Source organism: Cnephaeus nilssonii (assembly GCF_951640355.1).
Source record: "Cnephaeus nilssonii genome assembly, chromosome: 3".
NCBI classification, from domain to species: Eukaryota; Metazoa; Chordata; class Mammalia; order Chiroptera; family Vespertilionidae; genus Cnephaeus; species Cnephaeus nilssonii.
In genome coordinates, this window is record NC_137074.1 from 55,056,674 (window position 1) to 55,077,699 (window position 21,026).

The 21,026-nt window shown below is 45.9% G+C and overlaps 1 protein-coding gene across 4 annotated transcripts in view; it reads right to left on the minus strand.

Moving 5' to 3' along the window:
- Window positions 1-21,026, minus strand: part of LOC307096987 (kalirin) — a 473,518-nt gene that overhangs the window by 64,159 nt on the left and 388,333 nt on the right. For 2 of the 4 annotated variants that reach the window (XM_079766806.1, XM_079766804.1), the window contains exons 17-22: window positions 16,005-16,196; window positions 12,746-12,895; window positions 10,199-10,313; window positions 6,757-6,872; window positions 6,194-6,316; window positions 459-641 (exon numbers count right to left, since the gene is read on the minus strand). In XM_079766806.1, the coding sequence (XP_079622932.1) occupies window positions 459-641; window positions 6,194-6,316; window positions 6,757-6,872; window positions 10,199-10,313; window positions 12,746-12,895; window positions 16,005-16,196 (879 nt within the window). Of the gene's footprint in view, window positions 1-458; window positions 642-6,193; window positions 6,317-6,756; window positions 6,873-10,198; window positions 10,314-12,745; window positions 12,896-16,004; window positions 16,224-21,026 lie in introns of all 4 variants that reach the window. The other 2 variants (XM_079766805.1, XM_079766803.1) reach the window with 1 other exon arrangement.

Genomic DNA, 21,026 nt, shown 5'->3' on the forward strand with positions numbered 1-21,026 from the left:
GTCAGTCTTCCCTTGCTTCATAGCAAATAGGACCTCTTTTCAGTTGAAATGCCAAATGGCCTTTGCACAAACTACGGCCCTTATTCTTGAAAGAGCACTATTGTACATACTGGGGACTCTAATCATTTGCTGATTAACGTAATTGGGTAGAAGATGGTAGTCCTCAAAGTCAACAGTAAACTCTACACACAGAAAAACTCTGTTCTGTAGCCACAGGCACCAACCCCGGCCAGCCATTTTTGCAACATATATAGTACTAATCATGAGAGGCTAGAGGCCAATGGCGGGATGGCTCAGTAAGACCCATCCCCCCATGAGGAAACCGCACTAGGCAAGTGCTGAAGGGGTCTGCAGCTCAGAAAGACGGCTCTGGAAGCCTGCTTCCTTCCATGTCAATGGCAGCAGTGCGCTGAGGGAGATGGGAAAGGAGGTGTCCCACCTGGGCAGCCCACACCTACCTCTGTGTTGACGCCCAGGGCTTTCTCCAGGGAGTACTGGTACTTCCCCATCCGCAGGGAGAAGTCTCTGTAGTGCTTGTCCACCGTGGTCACCCACTTCCTGATCTCTGTGGCATGGATGTGGCCCTTTTCCACGAAGCTATCGGCCAGCTGAATCAGAAGCTTCACCTTCTCCTTTGTTTGCTGCCCCAAAGGAGGGTTTAAGTTACCAGATGACATAGACTCCCACGGCCCTCACCCCACCCACTTTTTTCTTCCTCACAGCAGCCACAGACACCTCACAGACAGACTGCCTGGGTCTACACCTCAGCTCTGTCATTGACCAGCTGGGAGGTCTTGAACAATTCACTTAAACCCTCTGTGCCTCAGCTCCTTATCTGCAAAATGGGAATCATAACATTGTGAGGTTGCTGTGAGCATGACATGAGTTGGAGATGCAGAACACTGAGAACAGTGCTCACAGCAGGAACTCGATAAACCTTAGTGATAGTCATTGTAATTATTGATGTAAGAATCTCTCACATCCATGAGAGATTATCAGTTTACAGAGTATGCTAATGCCACATCTGAGACTCCCTGGGAGGTAGGTGGAGGGAGGAAGTGGGGGCTTCTTTGAAGCAACAGATGGAAATGAAAACACTGAGGCTGAGAGGCTCAGGGCTTGTCCTAGTTCCTACAGCCTGTGAGTGACACAGCCTGTGTGCCGCTGCCCCCCAGTCGCTAGTCCTCCCCTTCACCGTACTGGCCCGAAGTGGGCTTTCTAAGCGCCAGGGAAGGGAGCACTTGCCAGGATCTAAAGAAATCCAAGCAGCAGATTAAAGGGTAAACATTGTCCCTTTCACCACCAGGCTCTGTCTCCAGTTTCCACAGAGAAAGAGAGAAAAGCATTAATGAAGCTGGAAGCCATCACAGGGCTGAGGAAGGTGGAGCTCTGATATGTATTGTGTTAATTTCATTTCTAGCAAGAGTTTGCTCAACACCGACTCTGTCCACACTACTGTGCAGTGGGCTGTGGGGGGAGTCTAGGGGGTTAAACAAAAGAAGAAAAAAAAATGCTCATTTCCCCAAAATAGTCTATATCTCTAGAGGGGACAAGATGTCAAGAGAGAGTAGTTACATGACTCAGGGCATCATGTAATTGAATGTCAAAACGAGAAGTATGTATAGTTACACTGCAGGAATTCTAAACCAGGAAAACAACAAGAGTGGGCTGGCATGGGCAGGAAAGGTCTCAGAGGTGGGACTTCATGCCGGGCAAGACATGGAAATGGAAGGGATGTTCAACAAGTAAACACTTGCTCATCTTTTATCTTACATTTGGGTTTTGAAACTCTAAAATCGATCAGGGAAGCCTAGCAGATTTTAAAGGAAAGGAAACATTATTTAAATAATACTCTGAGAAGTACAATGATCTTTTGGACAGGAGGGCAGTAGGCCCAAGTTTGGGTCATGCTGCAATCTAGATAACCGAGGGAGATAGGCAGAAAATCGCTGGGGGAAGAGCAGACAAGATAGAGGAGCCTAAGTCGCCCTCCCCTGCCTTTCCAGGCTCATCACAGCCCCTCCCAGGTCACTGAGCCTCCCAGGAAGTGCCTAAGAAGCTGGCAGGGAGGACTTGGCCTGCCAGCAACTTGCTCAGCATACCTGAGCCTCTCCTGCCTCAGGGACAGTGGCTGCACCCAGGACTGGGAGACACGGAGCCCGGAGAGCTTTGGTGTGAAGGAAAGAAAGTGGGTATGAGGACAGGAGAAACAGCTCCTTAGCCATGGAAAGGCTAAGAATAGCTGCACTGGGAATTGGGTAAGAAAAGATACCTGGTATCCTAAGGACTTCTACCTCCTTGCATTTAGGATCCCCCTCAACCCCCTGAAAACAATTTACTTAAAATAGAGATTAATTTTTACAACTATACTCAAGAAATCTGTCTTTGTGTAAAGTTCTGGAAATACATATTTATTCTCTGCTCTTGGTAAGGAGAGGTTAGCATGAGATGGGGTTTTATAGAAAGCTGGTGGCAGCAGCCCTACTAGTAGAAATTTTACCCTGAAACATCAAAACTGTGATTCAGAGTCAACAAAAAGAATGACTTGTGACCAAGGGTATTCCAGGGATGTGTGGAATCTGGGCGAGCAAATAATAGACAATAAAATGAGCAGTATCAACAAGCCCTATCCCCACGTGACCTCACCTACACCTGTGACTGTCTCCACCCTCTCCATGGCCTCTCACCTGCAACAAGTCCAACTTCACATGCCCAACCCCCTCTACTGTGATGAGTGGCTCCTACTTCTCCTTGCTTTTAACCCAATATCCCCTTTGCGCGCGCACACACACGCACACAGTCTGAGGGGTGATGCCTTTCCCAAGGTTCCCCCAGCAGCCCATATATGCCTCTACTTCAGCATGTGTCACATTGAATCATGTGTATGTCTCCTTCATTAGTCCACGAACTTCGAAAAGGTAAGTGCTGTATCTTATTCACTCATCTCCAATGTCTAGAAAATAGTAGGCATAGCATAAATGTTGAATAAATGAATGAGCAAATGACTAAGTCTCGTGTTTAGAGGTGTGTAAAGCCAGACCAGTAAGATCGAGAGGGTGTATACTGAGAAGAATTAGATGATAAATTTGGCCCATGAAGTGGATACCAACCTGCTCACAGCTCTGGTGAGAGCAGTCTGACATGATTTCTTATACATGGTGACTCTAGTGCAACCTGCCATATGCCTGGCCACAGCATGAGGTCAGAGGTTATAACTTGCCCCGCAAGGGCAGCCCATCAATATGCAGCGAGTTACTTCTGATCTGTCCTGTCCTAAAAGCTGTCTACACAGGGACAGTGGCAATATTCTGTGTCAGTGGAGGTGGTTTCTCTGGGAGTGTGAAGTGCAGAGGCAGGGGACTGGTAGGTAGCTGCAGAGGAGAACGAAAATGCAGACAGCAGAGAGGAGGAAGGAAGGGAAGCTGGATGGTGGTGATATATCCCTGATGCCCTGAGATAAGATGACCAGATAGTGTGGCTGCTGGAACTGACTCAGTCTTGGGTGACATTTCAGCTTTTATCTCCAGAGGTGAGACTAAGCCACGTTTCTTGTTTTTCCCATAAGGTAGAGTCATTCAGCATTTTCTGGGCTTCTGGAGGTCCAGCGACATAGTTTCTATCTCATAATGTGGGCCAGTTTGAAGCTTAGATCTTGCCACCAAGAGAGAGTAACTTATATAGATTGGTACAGTGAGGGTCAGGTTGTAGAAGATCTCGAATGTTAGGTTCAGAAGTACCTACATGATCTTGTGGACAAAAAGGAACCTTTGGGGGAATATAATTCATTTGGGCCCAGAAATTTGGAACTAACATCTCACTTATATTGGGCTTGATATGTCCCCTAATGTATGATCTGCCATTTCCATTTTGAATTCAATGTTATCTACTAAAAAAAGTTAAAAAAAGAAAGACAGTAGTTCTTTTCTTCTTTCCTTCTTTCCTTCCTTCCTTCCTTCCTTCCTTCCTTCCTTCCTTCCTTCCTTCCTTCCTTTCTTTCTTTCTTTTTCTTTCTTTCTTTCTTTGCTTTCCTTGCTTCCTTTGACCATCATCCCCCAATCAGTGAGCCTTATACTGAATATAGTATCTCAAAAGTCCTTTTTGTGTCTTTAGCACATTTCATAAATCTTTTAAGATTTAGCCTTTTTGGTATTTTTCTTATAATTTCAGTATAATCTTCCAATTTGCCTTTCATTGTCAATATTATTTTTATTTATTGATTGATACATTTTTTTGTTGTTGATAAGAAACTATTGAGCTCCCTGTGTGGGTAAACAGTTCTCTTGAGCTATATCTTCATATTCATTCCATAGAGGAGAGTGTGTCATTATATATAAACAACTAAACCTTTCAAAAATATTCACACGTGAGCAATATTTATTTCTCTTTATAGTCTCAGAAACGGAATTATGCCCATCTTTTCTCTGAACGGGTTTGATTCCGTTTTTCTCATTCTAAGTGCCTGTCTGACATGCCCAGGGTTCACTTTCCTCACAATCTGAATTCCAACACTTAATTTAGTTCAGCTAAGACTCCTGTAACTTTCCTTATCTCTTCATTCTCTTTTCTTAATAAGAATGAAGTCCAGTTTATCTCATAGCTTCTTTTACTTTCAGAGGTGAAATTGCCAGTTTAAAAGTTAAGCATAAAAATAAAAAAATAAATAAATACCCTACCGCCCCCCCCCCCCCCCCCCCCCGCGAAATAAAAAGTTAAGCAGAGAGTCACCCTATGACCCAGTCATTCCACTCCCAGGTATATACCTAAGAGCACTGAAAACATATGTTCACACCAAAACGTGTACACAAATGTCCCCAGCAGTATTATTCACAGTAGCCCAAAAGTGTAAACAACCCAAATAGCTATCAACTGATGGATGCCCAAAGCATGAAACCCGAGTAACAATGTGAGCAGAAAAGAGGAGGAAGAGGTGAAGGAAGAATGGATTAAATTGACTAAATGATTCTCTGCATTTGCACTTCGGTTATGGACAGATTCTGGTCCTCGGACGTTCTACGGTCCATCCTATGTACCTGCTGCGACCCATCCTACATGAGTAGGAACACCAGGGGAGCGAATACTATCTGGCTTGTTAACAGTTCATTACTGACACTGTTTGGAGAGGCGCAGATAGATGCAAAGTGGGTAATTCCAAAGCCATGTTCATTTGGATTTGAAAAGGGTAGTGTGTGCCTGCCACCTCCCTGGTGCTGCCTGTTCTAGCTGGTATTGAAATAAGTCTCTTATCTGAACTAACAGCTTTTCCCATTGGCTGAAAAGGGAGGGCTCAGCAAGTGGGTGACCACTTCTGAAATGTCAGCTCGAGAATGAGACTAAGGGCCTAATTATGCCACAGCAAACTAGAGGAACATTCACCACAGTGTCAGAGGGATCTCTGGGTAGGATGGGCCTTCCTATATCCCCCTTGACTCTCACCCTGGGAAGAGCATCTGCCGTGTGTAAGAGTGATGCCCAGAAAGGTTCGCATGGCAGGGAGCCCAGAGTGAGGGACAGGAGGCTACAAGGAGGGAACTCAGACAGATGAGTTTTCATTCAAACCCAAGGGTCCTCAGATCAAACTCTGGCTGTGAAAACAGATGAAAATGAGATTTCCTCTATTGTCCATTCCCTGCTCAGTGTGAATGGGAGTGTGAGGGGTGTGGTATGTGCACTAGTGCAGGATTGGGTTCCCAGAGACTCCAGTCTGGCTCATTTTCAGGTCTGAGGCCAGACGAAAGTACAGTTGACCCTTGAACAACAATGGGTTTAAACAGGCAGTAAACTCACCTGTTTTGTGAACCCACCCATAGCCATTGGCCCTTCCCATAAGGTGGATTTTCCAAGCCATTCAAGTGTCAAGAACATGTGGCTAGGTGCGATGCTCACACATGCAATGTGCATTGCACATGAATACATCCCTTTGCCTTATTTGGTCTGAAAGAACACAGCAGAGTCCAGAACCTGGGGCATGAAGAGGGGTACTTGAAAGCCCCATGCATAGAAGCTGACTACCTAGCAGCCGCCATTCTTTGGGTCTTCGGGTTTCAAAGGACATAATACTTACTACCTATGCTTCCCCCCTCGCCACTGTGGTGAAGTATTTTTGTGCAAGAGGCTGCTCTCCCTTCCGCAACGTGAAATTGGTCAGACTGGGTAGTGCTGGGTAGATTTGGGGAAGGCCCAGGGTGCTTCCTACCTTGGCAGGCCCCCTGAATTCCCCATATTCCTTCAGCAGTTCCTGAGTCTCCTCTGGGGTCTCTCCGGTGGAGGTATGCGTTGAGAGGTAAAATTCACCTGTTTCTTGGATCCAGTCCAGCGCCTGTGGGAGGAAACAACCCACCCAGTCCCCCCAAAGCCAGGGGTCAGTAGGAAAACATGCCGTGCTACCATGAAGGCTGTGGTCTGGGACGGCGTGATGGACCCAGGAAATTCCAACATGACTCCATCAGTACACAGCTTGAAAGCTGATTTATGCATGAGCCCTCCCGTTAGACCTGGAACGTCCCACTGACAAAGAGAGTACCTTGTCCATTAGACTGACCCAGTATCATCGTGAATTAGGGGTGATCTTCCTCCAGAACCTCCTCCCCACTCCCGGCACCAAACTCGGCCTTTCCCTTTCCTCTCCTCATCCCCACCTCCCACTGTCCTGCTTGGCCTGTCACTACGACCCTTTTCTGGACGTCCCAGGAGCTGGTGCTCTTGGCCTCTGTGTAGTCCCTGGAGCTGAGGCAAAGCCGGGGAACGCTCTGCACATACCTGCTTGGCACTGCGCTCAAACACCACGTATTGCTGGCACTGGTCTAACCGCCGCTTCTTCAAGGTCCAGAAGTGCAGGACGCGATTCTCCCTCTGCAGGAGCTCACTCAGGATGGCTGCAGCGGGGAGACCGCTCTGGTCACAGGGAGGCCCTGACAGCTCTGACTGTCCGCTTCCCCCCTACATCCCCAGTGCCAGATACTGTGACCTTCAAGCCCCCCACAGGACCAATCCAGGCATCAGAAGCAAGGGAGCAAAAGCATGGTCCAGAGAGTATTTCCCAGATGGGGGAGGCTGGGGTGAGAGCCTGTTGATGAGGTTCCTCAACTAATGATGAGTATGTCCCGAGGGTGACCTAAAAGTGACCCCGATTCTTTCACACCAAAGCTAGTCCTCGATGGTAAGAGACCGAAGGAAGTGTCAGTCCCTAAGTCACAGCCAATTCACGGAGCCGACACGAGGGAATGGACTTGACAGAATCCCAGCTGTTCTAGGCTGGGGGGCAGGGAGCCGTGGCTCAGGGCTGGTGGCACTGCATGGCTAACCTGAGGCATGGGCCACACCCCTGCCCTGCACATGAGCCGTGCACACAGCACGTGAACAGCAGAGCCTCAACTCTAAAACGTCTAAATAACAATCACGGGAAGCTGTGTGGGAACCGTGTCCACATGGAATCACACCTCTAGGACCAAACTTCCACGTCGTTTGGATCCCATCATAAGAAACGCTGAGAGCCGGTCTCACGTTCCCTCTAACGATGTTAAGCATGGGGATATGAACAAGGCATACAGCATCACAGAGGGCCGGGAAAGGTGTTTGTCCAAGTCACTTCCCAGCCTGTTCTGTTGTTTCGGGAGCAGCTGGCTACCTGGATAGATTTCCTAAGTGTTTTAATAGTATGTCCTATGCTGCTGGAGGCAATCAAATTTATTTGTATTATGTCTGCCTCCTGCTTGCTGCTAACTATATTAGATGCCAACAAAATACACAATAGGACTATTTAGGAAAATTAATTAAATTTATTAAACCCTCACTATATTTTCAAGGTGCCTCACGATGCAGGAGCTCACTCAGCAAGGCTGCATCTCCATTCTATGATGAAGAACCTGAGGTTCAGAGAGTGTAGGTGACACCCAGGGTCGTTCAGATGGAAAGGGGGGAGCTATTTACTTCAGACCCTGAGTGCTTAGCCACCTGGTCTCCTGGGCTCCTGGGGCTGCTCAGCACAAGTCACTGTGCTCTGCAGAGGACACGCCCCAAGTCGCCGTGCTCAGACTCAAAGGCTTCTGCTGGTTTTGTGTACTCTGAATGCTCCCTGGAAGTCTGGTCTTCTAAGGACAGAATCTGTCCCTCCTCCCCTAGGCGGAGAGCTTTCATAGGCCCCTCTCCCCTTAGCTATACCCAACATGTACCTTTTTAGTTTCTCCCCAAAGAGACAACGTGTATTTTCTCACCCCAACCTCAGGGTCGGCCATGTGGCTGGCTTTGGCAAATGGGTTGTTACGATACCACACAGCCGGGGCTTGAAATGTGCTGTGCACTGACCCTGCCCCTCCTCGCTGCTGCCATCGACACCATAAGACGTGCTCCTGGGTAACTGCGGCCCCTCCCCCAGGCCCCAGAATTAACACACGGGGAGCAGCTAGGACCTGACCTGCAGGGAAGGGGCCGCACCAGCCACACTTGCAGCTCAAGCAGGACTGCCCGACGGAGCCCAGCCCGGACAGCTGACCCCAGCCAACATGCAGTCCCCTGAACAGCAGATGCCCACAACTGTGTTCCACTGAACTGATATGCAGCAATCACTGCTCCTGCACAAACACTCAGGTGGCACTGCTTTGGGTGCAGGCAGCCCGTGGAAGGGAAATGGATATAGGGGTGAGTGTAGTCCCTGCTCAGCCGGAAGCCTCCACTGGCCGATGAGTGAGAAGCTGTGCTTTCTTCAGTCCTTCTGTCTCCTAGTCAGAGCTTTGCTCATGGCAGCCCACTCCGTGGCAGCTGACAGAAACAACCCAGACCAGGCAAAACGCCTGGAGGGTTTCAGGACCCGTTTTACCCCTTTCTTAAAGGCTTTCCTGTGGGCAACCCCCAGTCCTCACCCCCACAAAGGTGCAGCGATCCGGTTCTCTCCGGGTGCCTGCCACTCTCAGCACTGAGGCACAGGGGGGTGTCTGCGCTCGGCAGGCAGCTGGTCTCCCCCGGCAGGCTGCCACCTGCATTTGGAAGTCTGAGCATCCACTCTGCACTGTGCAGGAAGGCGAGGGCGACATCTCGCCAGCCACCCACAGGGTTGCTCCACCACAAACGGTAGCACACCTGGAAAAGGAACCCGCTCGCCTCTTCTCTGTAGAGGACTTTGATTCCTAAAATTGATTCTTCCCATTGGCCTCTGATCTCCTCGCCTCTGAGCTCTCTGACAGGGACAGGGGCTCTTCCTAGAGCAGATCGGCGTCTCTCCCCTGGCAACCCCGTAGCTCTCCACGCTGCCCGCTCCCTCACTCCAGGTCAATTTTGGTTCACTCCCTAGCCTGTCTCCAGGGTTGTATTTCTCTGCTAGGTCAAGACAACATGTGTTAAGTTCTATACCTCCTTAAAGGCAAATTTCTATTTGGTCCAGAATAAGCAATTCCATCGATGATAATTTAAGCTTAATGTGGTCAGCTAATAGATAGTTTTTAAAGGTGACTGATTTTTTCATACACTAAAAAATGTTATAAATTCAGAGAGATGTTAAGGATTATCTAGACCAGTATGTCCCTAAATTTCATGTGCACACTAATCACCGGTTGGGGTGGCATGGGGAGCTCTTGCTAGAATTCAGGTTGCCTCACTAGATCCAAGTGGGGGCCTGAGATTCCGTGTCAGCTCCTATGGCTCCCACGTGATGTTGATGCTGCTGGTCTGGGACCACATTTTAAGTAAGGAACAGGAAGTTTTAAAAGCATAAGCAATAAAGCCAGGATTAGAACTTGTCTCATTCCCAGGCTGTAAGATACCCTAGCACTGTGCTGTTCGATATGTTAGCCACATTTGGCTACTTACATTTAAGTTGATTAATATTCAACAGAAGTAAAAATTCAGTTCCTCATTTGCTCTGGGCACATTGTAAGCGCTCCACAGCCATATGCGACTTGTGGCTTCTAGACTGGGCAGCATAGATACAGGCCATTTTTGTTATTTCGGAAAATTCTATTTGATAGAACTGCTCTAGACTCTAAGATAAATAAATGAAAAAGCTTTGGTGAAGTTTTATCGTCATTTTCCCATTCTAAATCTTGATGCCTGTTTAACGCGTTCCCCATGAATCATCACAGTCCATGCCACCCCACATCTAACTCTTTCTTATCCAAGGAGAAAACCCAGGAAATCGGAGGCTGCACGAAGACCAAGGGCACAGCCTCTGGTCCGTGCTGCGGAGGCGGCCGGCAGGTGTCACCCTGACCTTTCACTTGCTGCTCGGGTCCCCGAGTGTGGCTGGCGGCGCTGGGCATACTGACGTTGTTCCTGTGGATGTACTTGAGAAACACCTCCGCATTCCGCCGCGCCAGGGTGCAGGCCTGAGGGAGACAAGTGGGAAGTGCCCGCACGTAAGTCCCGGTCCAGCAGGTGCAGAGGACCCAAGATCCCCGAGAAGGGCTTGTGAAGCTAGGGGCGAGGAGAGCCCTGCAGCCACCTGGCTCATGGACACCCCAGGCCCAGTGAGAGAGGCCCCCCCCGCCCCCCCGCTCATGGAGTAAAGAACTGCTTCCCACGCCCCTCCCCGCTCCACCCCAGATAAAAGTCAGCAATCAGCCATCCCCGGCCCAGTGTAAGTTGAGTCAGTATTACTTTCCCTCTCAAGCTCGTTTTCCTCTGAGAATGCCTTGCACATGAGCACTGGTGTAAGTCATGTTAACATTAGTTGAATTTAGACTTGAGAAAGCAAATTTGGGAAACAAACCTATTGACCATACGTCTCAAGTCTAAATGGATATTACCCACGTTTAAAATTTTATTTGTCCATCAAATCAAACCCTCACCTCAGTAACACTAATAAACTTCTCTACCTAAAGGAGTAAGAGCGGTTATCCTGGCCATGTAAGACCCACACTAACAGGGGTGGCAGAGAGGACAGGCGTGTCCCAGGTTGCTGTACCCACAGAGGAAACTGAGGCCTGAAAGGGCAGGAGTCATGAAGCAAGTCAAGACTAGACCCTAGGCCCACTGGCAGTGTTTCTCGTTTCTCTCAGGACCACGGATGTTCTGAATTTCTTTAAAAAGCAGGGTTTTTTTTCCTGATTGTAGAAGTAATACATGGTGGTCCGCTAATTTTTAATCCACAGTTTTCAGAATTAAATGATCTTTAGACAAAACTGTACAATTTTTAACTGTACAGTTAGCATCTTATTCTACAAATTATATAATAGAAAATACTCTGAACGCTGCATGAGCAACAATGGCTTCTGAGAGCTCTGGTCAAAGACTGCTGGTGGGTCCGTCCAGAGGCCACGAATTTAACAGCTGGAGGGTGGTCCAAAGCTAAGAAGTCCAAAATAGCCAACTAATGCACACGAATGGAGAGCTCCATGTCCCGTCCCCTGGGCACACACTTCCCACAACAGCAGGGAGTTTCTCAACTACAGGTTTAGGCACTTCGGAAAACATCTAACCGGGACATTTTTTTTTCCTTCTTCAAAAGAAGCATTTGATTTTATGAAGAACTATCTTTATACCTCTATTTAAAGTTTTTCATATGCTCTACTTAAGTTGTTTTGTTTTAAATTGTGTTTTATAACAGGAAAGACTTTTAAAATCATCGTAAGCCCCGTATAGAAGAATTCCTACTGAATCTCATTAGTAAGAGCTGATCACTAGGGGTTCTGATTGAATGCAGGTGCAGACACCAACTAGATGGGAGGAGGGACAGGGGAGGCCATCTTAAAAAAAAAGAATAAAAATAAAACTCCAAGAGGTGGTCCAGTAGAGAAAATTCCGAATAATAAAAAAAGGCAGTTAATTACAGAATTGTAGAAAATCAGTGGCAATATGTCAGGGTATAAAAATTCCCTTTTGTACTTTCAGAAACCTGAGAGGAAGCAGAACATGAAAGCAAGACATCAGAGAGTAAGTGGAGCCTTGAGATATGTTTTAGCGCAGAAGACCCGTCGGAGAGAAGAGCAAAGGCTGGAGGGAAGAGGGCTGGGAGGACTTCCCACACACTGACAGCCTGTTCAGGGTGGCCTGCGCTTCTCCCTGGGAAGCTAGAGCTCTATTAGAAACAAAGAAACAAAACAAGGTACCTTATTTTCCAGCGTATAAGACGACTTTTTAACCCAGGAAAATCTTCTATACGCCCAGTCGTCTTATACGCCGGAAAATACGGTATTTCTCTCTTCATACAGCAGACTACACAGTGTTACAGTGATCAATAATTGATAACTTTTAAATTGATAAATAAATAAGATGTCTACATTTATTTATTTTAATTCTTGCCCTAAATATTGTATTATCCATTTACAGAAGATTTACATTGTGATATTATTTATATTATTATTTATATTTTAATATGGTTTTATATCTAGGTTTGTATATTTCAATTAAGAATATTTTAATAAACCAAACATAACTGAGGGAAAGTATGTATTTTTCTCAATTCACATCAGTGGGATTTCAGGATATCTGAACCTGGCACCAGCAGTAATGGCATCGCCTAACTGCCTAATTATTCAAAAAGTACTGAGAGAAAAAAATTCTGAAGTGTGACCTTTCAAGTCAACCAGCCAATATCTTCTCTACAACTACCCCCTTTCAGATACGAAGCTAGAAAAAAACAGGGGTATGGGAAGCCCTTGTGAAGCAGTGTTTGTGAGAGTGGGGGTGGGTGGGACAGAAAGAGAGAGAGAAGGAGGAAGAGGAGGAGGAGGGACAGGGGGAGAAAGGGAGAGAGAGAGAGAAGGTAGATGGAAGAACAGCCTAAAGTCCCAGACCTTGGATGACAAAGTGCTCTGACCTTAAGAAAGGCCTCCTTTTGTTCCAGATGTTTACTGATGAGAGGAATGACGTGGTCGATCTCTGCTGCTGGCCCCAGTTTATCTCGCCCACCACACCAGTCCTCATCTCTCCGGTATTCCTGCTCTAAGCTCTCCAGGACACTACAGACCTAATGAATCGTGGGGGGAAAAAGATTCAGTAAATTAATCAGTTGAGAAGTATTTTATGAGCACCTTTAGCAGAGAGAACCCTGCACAGATGCACACTTTTTCATTCGAAGTTCAGTTTGTAGGCGGAGGGCCTGCAGTGCCCCTGGGGATCTGAGGGAAGTCCAGGAGGCAGGGAGACCCAGCGTCTGCACCTTGGGAGACAGCCCAAGACTGAGATATGGATTTTGGAATCATCTTCTGATAACCAATAGCTAAAGGCCGAAGCTATGGGGTTGATGGCATCATGTAGAAGAAAGACGGATTAGTACTTTTTGAGGATTTAAAAAAATATATTGTATTGCTATAACTTTATGATAACTCTATGAATTAGGTTGTACAGGAAAATGAGGTTTGGGGAAGATACTCAGGGTGCCCAACCATCTGAAATTGCCCTGCAGGAAGTAGTTTCAAGCAGAGGTAAAGAAGGAAGTTGCCTATATATTGTGTCTTATGAGCCATAAATGAATGTTATCTTTCCCCTCCCCGTGGAAAAACATCACGGCAAAAATGTCTCACGATACTACCATATGACAATGACATCTCCAGGCCTTCTATTACAAAATGTGTATTTCCTTCAGAGGGATACAAATGTGGGTTAATCTCAAAGAAAGTTAAGGAGCTTTCTCAGTTCGGAAAGTGCTGAGAGGCCATGCTCTAAAGTACCTTATAAATGAACAAAAGCACAAAAGCAAAAGCCGTTCAAATGGAGCTTGGAGGGGAAGTTAGGAGACCCGGGCAGCCTAGTGTCAGGGCCTAGGAAGGATGTGGGAAATAGAAACTCATGCTCCTGGACTTCCCTTCAACAGGCTTTGATTGCTTGCTTGGCTTTGGCAGCAGGCGAGAACAGCTATTATCCTTGGCTGCCTCTGACTGAGAAAGTCATCCTTTCTGATGCAGAGTATGGCATTGGATGGGACATTTACTGAGTTATGAACTGAGCTGAAAGATGTCCCAGGCAGGACATCCTTGTAGCCAACAGGCTTCCCAGGTGTGAGAGCCCTGTCGCTGAACTCGAGTTGGCTCCCCCAGCACCATCCATCTCTGCCTAGGCAAGGCATGAAAACATTCAGGATGCTCACACCTTGAAAGAAAACATGATATGTTCAAAAACTCTAAGAAAAAAGAGTACTTGACACCTGTCCTGTGATAGTATTGGACTTAAAACCAATCAGTTTGGAAGCTGAAAAGATTATAAAGCATAAATCCTCTAATTTAATAGGCAGAGAAACAGAATTCTTGAGAGATAAAGTGACCTTTAGCAACGTTAGTTCAGGGTCAGATTTCCTGATTCTTAATCTAGTGCTCTGACCTCTTTAGTACCTTGATACGTCTCAAATTAAAATTTGTGTATGATAGTAGAGAAGGATTAACCTCATTTTATATGAATATTCAGTTGTTCAGAATCATCTGTTTAAGACCAAAGAACTTGTATGCATGCATATGAGCAAAACCAATCAACACAGACAGTTAGGGAGTGAGGGCTTGTGCTTGGGGTGGGGTGGCAAGGAAGAGGTCAATGGGGGAAAAAGGAGACTCATGTAATACTTTAAACAATAAAGAATTTAAAAAAAGACTTTATTTACTAAATTAATTCTTTGTCAAAAATTAACTGACTGTATAGATGTGGGTCTACTCCTGGAACCTCTATTCTGTTCCATGGCATCTATCCATACACCCAGCACCATTCTGCTTGATCACTGCAGCTTTAGGGCAAGTCTCAAAATCAGCCAGTGTAACTCCTTCAACTGTGCTCTTCCTTTTCAAAGTTGTTATGACTACTCTAGGTACTTTGCATTTCCATGTAAATCTTAGAATCGGCATACCAATTTTTACCAAAATGCTTGCTGGGATCTGATTGGGACCATGTTGAATTTATAGATCAACTGGGGAAGCTCTTTATCGTCTTTGCTGCTCCCACGTCTGAAGGCATCATCTCTCTGAAGCAACAGAAGGCAGGACTGAGACTGAAACGCTGGCTGCAGGGCCTCTCACAGACAGGCTGCCTTTGCTCCTAGACACTTTCCCATGGCCACCCAGAAGAGAACATTTCTCTGATCTACTTCTCCCAGGGAGCACTTGGAATGAGGGAAAGTATTTTACATGGAATAAAATTACTTCTGCTTGAAACCTCTATTTCATAGAAAGAATTCCCTAACAGCACCCAAATCATTTAAAAAGCCTCTTAGCTCTTGTGCATATTGCTGAACAGATGTAATGGTAATGGGCCTGCATCTTTACGACCCTGCTGTATACTGTGTATTTCCTGCCTTTTCTCCCACAGCGACACCATCCTGCCAGTAGGCTCATAGTTCCCAATGACAGAGAACCTTGTTTCCTCCATTAGACTGAGAGCCCTGTGAGTAAAACCTTTATGTTTTCAAGCCGTGCACAGTGCCTGATCGTGGTAGATGAGATTATGTTCAGCAAATTGTCCTTTCCCAACTTCCATAGGAGGCAGATACTTCTCTGCGTCATTGATGTTGGCTTGGCCACATGACTTGTTTTGGCCAAAAGGATGTTAGAGCATGTGACATAAGCAGAGCCTTGAAGGGCACTTTCACAGAAGATTTTGGGCTCTTGCACTTCTGCCTTTCACCCTAAATTTGTTCCAAGTAGTTGCTGGTCAAGGAGGATAAGAGACATGGGAACAGATCGAGTCCCAATCTGCAGCTTGGAGCCAGCTCCACCAAGCTCAGCCAAGACCAGCTGAGCTCCAGATACTTATGCAAAAGGAATGAATGCTTATTGTTTTATACCACTGAGTTTTGGGGTGATTTGTTACACAGCATTATTGTGGCGATAGCTGACTAATATTCCACTCCAATCTAGCATTTCCATTTCAACAGCTAGATCCAAGGGATCTGAGAAATTTATAGAAGCAAATCACATGGTCCACTTCCTTAATGGAAAGCATTATAAGGAAGCCAACAAATCATTCTCCTCTTCTCAAAGGTTAGTACTGAGAGGACTGGCTTCTTGCTGTGGTAGGTACTGCAGATTTGCAGTGTGAGGCAGAAAACAATCCTCTGTCACTCTCAGCCTCACACATCCCCCAGCCCTTTCCCTCACCTGCTCAGAAGTTTTGTAAAAGGCCACAGAGGCATTGACCAGTTTCAGCCGGTCTTCCATCTTCAGCATGAGCTGCTGCCAGTGGAGGGCCACCTTCTCCGCACATTCCCGGATGGCGTCTGCGTCGTAGTGGCCGGCCTGCAGCAGCGCCTCAGCTTTCTGCTGCACCTGCAGGGCGCTCTGGTGCGTCTTCTGCAAGGAAGTGGCATGAAAGAGGGACTGGGCACAAGGGGAGGAGAGAGAGGTCCGTGGGAACGACCCAGGCGTGGTATGGGAGGGGGTGGAGTGAGGCGTGAGTGGAAAGATGCAGAGAAGTTAAAGAGCTTTAAATGACTGATTCAAACATTTTGTCACCATGACAATTACATCATTGTTTAAAGCATATTAAAAAAAAATCATACATTTTCATTAACCAATTGCTCAGGTCCCTAACTCCTGTCCCTGCTCCTTTCTCTTCTACTTGCATCACTCTGGGTCTTAAAGACATTTTTTCAGTGTCTGTAGCAGAGAAACAACAGTTGTGTATAAATCTGCTCTCTGACTGGCTCATACATTAAAGTTCCTTTTCAAATCTAATCATAAAATTGTTCATCATAATGCATCCCATTTTACAGATCGAATAAACACAGCTCAAAAAAAAAATCCCCATGTAACAGAAATCTGAGCCAACATGCAAACATTTTAAACAGTAACATCAGTTGGAAAGGACTGCAGTAGAAGGAATAAATTTGGCAGATTAATAAAGCAGAAGAGTAGCATCTCACACCATCCCCTAGCAACCTCACCAAGGGAACCGAGCAGTACCGTAGACAGTTCAGCTCCACACATGATCCTCACATTACTGCATTATGTGCGTCTGCCTTTAGGGTAATGTGTACAGTAGAAGGTTTATGTTCTTATTCAGGCTCAATGTGGTTTGCATTCTCTGAGTTTACATTAACTGTAGGAGGTGGGGAGATCAGGCTGGAGGACTGGGTGGCCTCAACTGCTGGGATTTTTTCATCCCAGTGTCGCAGTAGGAATTTGGCCTTTGCACTTTTAGGGAAGTGTGGCTCGGCTGGCAGTGAAAATGATCAGCTAGAAGCCCGGTAACTGACTCTGGAATTATTTCTGCGCTTCTTCTTGGGCAGCAGGGCTGGGACAGCCCCGAAGAGCACACCCTTTCTGCACTCCCTGAGTGTGAGGACAACCGCCCTCCTTTCACCTCCACGCCCCCTTCGCCTCACCCCACGCGCGGCAGCCCACACAGCGCTATTCATTTTTCCCAGTCTATCAGTCACCTCCTGGCTTCCCTTCCTGGGCTCTGAAATCTGTACCCAGTGTTAGCTATGTCAGCACCACCTCCTCCAGCAGCCTAGGCGCCCTTATTCCCTTGCTTTGCCACCGAGCCAGCCTTCAAGCCTGATGACCACATCAGCCCTTGGGTTCCTAATTGCTGAACGCAGCTGGAAAAAGTAAACTAATGGGCTGAAACGACCCGCTATAAATCCAACCTGCTATAAATCCCTGGTTTCTTTCTCTGTTTTACTTATTGGCAGCATTTTCTTTTCCTGTCTCCTAAATGTAGAGGTACCCCAAGGCCCATCCTCTTTTTTTTTTTTTTTTTAACTTCTGCAGAGCTCTTATCTATTTCCTTGACTTCCATTTCTCCTCTTTGTAAACAACTCCCCAGCCTACATCTCTCACCTCAACACCTGACCCTTATCTTTGTCTTTGGCTCTGAGGGGAAGCTGCCTGCCACGCCTCGCACCCAGGTCAGCAGCACCGATTGATTCAGTGGATCTGTCTGTCTGCTCACGTTCGTTAGTCGCCCACAAAGATGCATTCTCAGTGAAGGAGAATGAGGCTTCCCTTCCTAGAGAGAGGAGGAGCCCTCACCAATAAATGGGAATGTTTTCACTGTCCTGTCAGAGCCTCCACCTTCCTCCCAGACATCTCCTCAAGTTCTACATCTAAACGAAACTCCTCCTCCCTCTAAAACAGGCCTCCCAGGGCACTTTCCAATTCTGCGGACGGTGCCCTCCTCTCTGCCACCTAACATCACAATCTCATCATCACCTTGTCTGCTGCTCCTCACCCTGAATCCCAGTCCAGCCCTCATAACCTCCTAAGTAGACTGCTGTGTGGTCACCCACCTAGTCGTCTTGCCTTCCATGTCTGTTCAACCCATCCCCGACACTGCTGACAGATTCATTTTTTGTAGTAGAAAGTGCTTGGGTTAAGTGACTTCTGATGTCCTTTTCAGCTCTAAAACTCGAATTTTATGCTATAAACCTATCTCCCTTCTTTCAATTAAAAAGTCTTCAGTAGTTCCTTCATTGCTAGAAAATTTTAAGCCCAAACTTTAGACCATGTCATTTATTTTTATTTATTTATTTTTATTGATGTCAGAGAGGAAGAGAGAGGGGGAGAGAGATAGAAACATCAGTGGTGAGAGAGAATCACTGATTGGCTGCATCCTGCACACCCCCTACTGGGGATCGAGCCTGCAACCCATGTGCCCTTGACTGGAATCGAACTTGGGACCCTTCAGTCCACAGGCCAACACTCTATCCACTGAGCCAAACCAGCTAGGACCACCATGTCATTTAAAGCTTCAAAATGTGGCTCTAACAACTTCCATGCCATTATCACCTACTATTTCCTTACAAACATGCTTTGAAAACACACCATACTCTTTTTGTTTTTGCTACCTTCAGTCTTCCTGCTTGTAATGAACACCCCTTAGGCCAGGGGTCCCCAAACTTTTTAAACAGGGGGCCAGTTCACTGTCCCTCAGACCGTTGGAGGGCCGGACTATAGTTTAAGAAAAACTATGAACAAATTCCTATGCACACTGCACATATCTTATTTTGAAGTAAAAAAACAAAACGGCAAAAACACCCGCATGTGGCCCGCGGGCTGTAGTTTGAGGACGCCTGCCTTAGGCTCTCCCCATCTCTGTTCCAGTCGCTCTTTGACACTCCTCTGACCTCCTTCAAAGAGGCCTTTCCAGACAGCCTGAGCCTCACCAAAAACTACCCTCTTCTGAACTATATCAGTCCTCTAACCCTTGGCTGATTCTCCTTACTTATTCTGTGAAACTCTCAGGCAAGGACTATTTAAAAACTCACCTGAATAGTTGTCATTTAACCAGGTGTGTCCTCTGTGCTAGGCACTGTGCTTATGCATGTTCTTTTCTAGTTCTCATGACACCACCACAGGTAAATCTTACTATTCCCATTTCACAGATTAAGAAACTAAGGCTCAGGCTGGTTAAATGACTTGCCCAAAAATGTACAACCAAGGAAGTGATAAAAACAAAAATAAGATTCAGGTTTGATCTATTCCCAAACCTATGTCCTTTCCACTATATCACATCACATCTTGAGCAATCGGAACAGTATCTACATCTACAGTGTCTCATTTAGAGGAAGGGTTCACCAAGTGAACATTCAGCAATTATGATAATTATCTGGCCTCCCCTCAGTATATGAAACCAGCATATAATTGTCATCATGAACCTGTTATTATGTCTTTTTCTCCGACAGAGGAGGAATAACTTGAATTTTCCTGTAATTTATGCTATGTAATAAATCCTCTTGTTTATCCTAAAATTCATTATCATCTAATAGTCCTGGGAACCCCTTCCTCCTTTAATTTCCAAAATGACAAACTCTTATGTACATGACATATGACAACCCTTGCATTGCTAGGTTTGAGTAATTATTTTGCATTTATTTCTTATCAAATCCTATTGGTTGCTATATCTTTAAGACATGGATTATCAAAGACGTTAATATTTAGTAGAACACGGAAGAAAATGGAACCATATCAACTGAATTTATTAACCAGTTACAACTACTGGATCACTATTACTTAAGTAAGTCTGTCATAATGCTTAAGCTTGAAATGTGTAAGAGGATTTCCAATAAAAATGGAATTTAAAATCAAGCTTTTCTTTATGGTGTTCACAGTCCTTGAAGACACATCAGCCACACATCTTGGATACGAACACCCAATAATCCAGGTTTGCTGATAAAACTATGCTTCTGGGCACTGTCCACTACTCTTCATTCTGAACGGCTCTGGGGAGTGTTCCTGAAACCGAGGCCACTTCAGGTAAAAATTCTGACCTCCTTTTGTGGGACCAAAACCTTCCAACTGATGAGGCCACCCAGGCAAGGGTAAGCAAATCCTGGTTTGCCCAGGATAATTCTGTATGTGCCTGTTTTCTGGCTTAGTTATAAATATTTCCCTTCTTCACTCTAAAAAATGTCTCTTTTAGCAATAAATTACATGGTCACCCTACCCACAGCTATTTTCTTTTCCTTTCTGGAATCCAGGGTTCCTTCTTAGGGCCCAAGAAGTCAAATTATGCTCCTATCAGCAATCATTGTAAAGGCTTCCAGTAACACCAACAGAATGGGTTAAGCCAAACCAGACTAGTTAGATCGGCTTTCAAAGTGCTTAAGTCATCCATGGCATATTCCCCCCATGCAGAACCTGCTGTAAACGGACATGTTTAGAGAGAAGCACAAGGATACCTGAAGGAGGAGTGTATGTTGAAATTCTGGTTCTATTCTCATCATTATTCTAGCCATGCTGCAGACCCTGCCTATCCTGCATTCCCAAGATCTTCCAGAAATCCTATCTGCTCTGCCATGTCCTCCTGAAACCATAGGCAAACTCTACAAGGGCCTCTATCTCAACATCAATTCCAAGAACATCTGACCAAGTTGCACCCAAGCAATTAAGAGACATCTATGCTTAGTGAGCCTTCATTCTGTAAGGATGCAGTGGCATCTACCACAAATTAACACATGATGCATATGCAAATCATGTCAGATTTAGTCATTTAGATAGCGTTGCAAAGGCATTTACCCACTATTTTCCACTAGCTCACTGAGATGCTCAAGTGTGTCATGACATTCGGTTTTACTTTCCCAACATCTGATTAAGGGACTTAAAATTTAATTACCTGCCAGGCACATAAACCTTCACGTGCAATATAAACAAGGAGGAGGTATGGCCAAGAGCTGT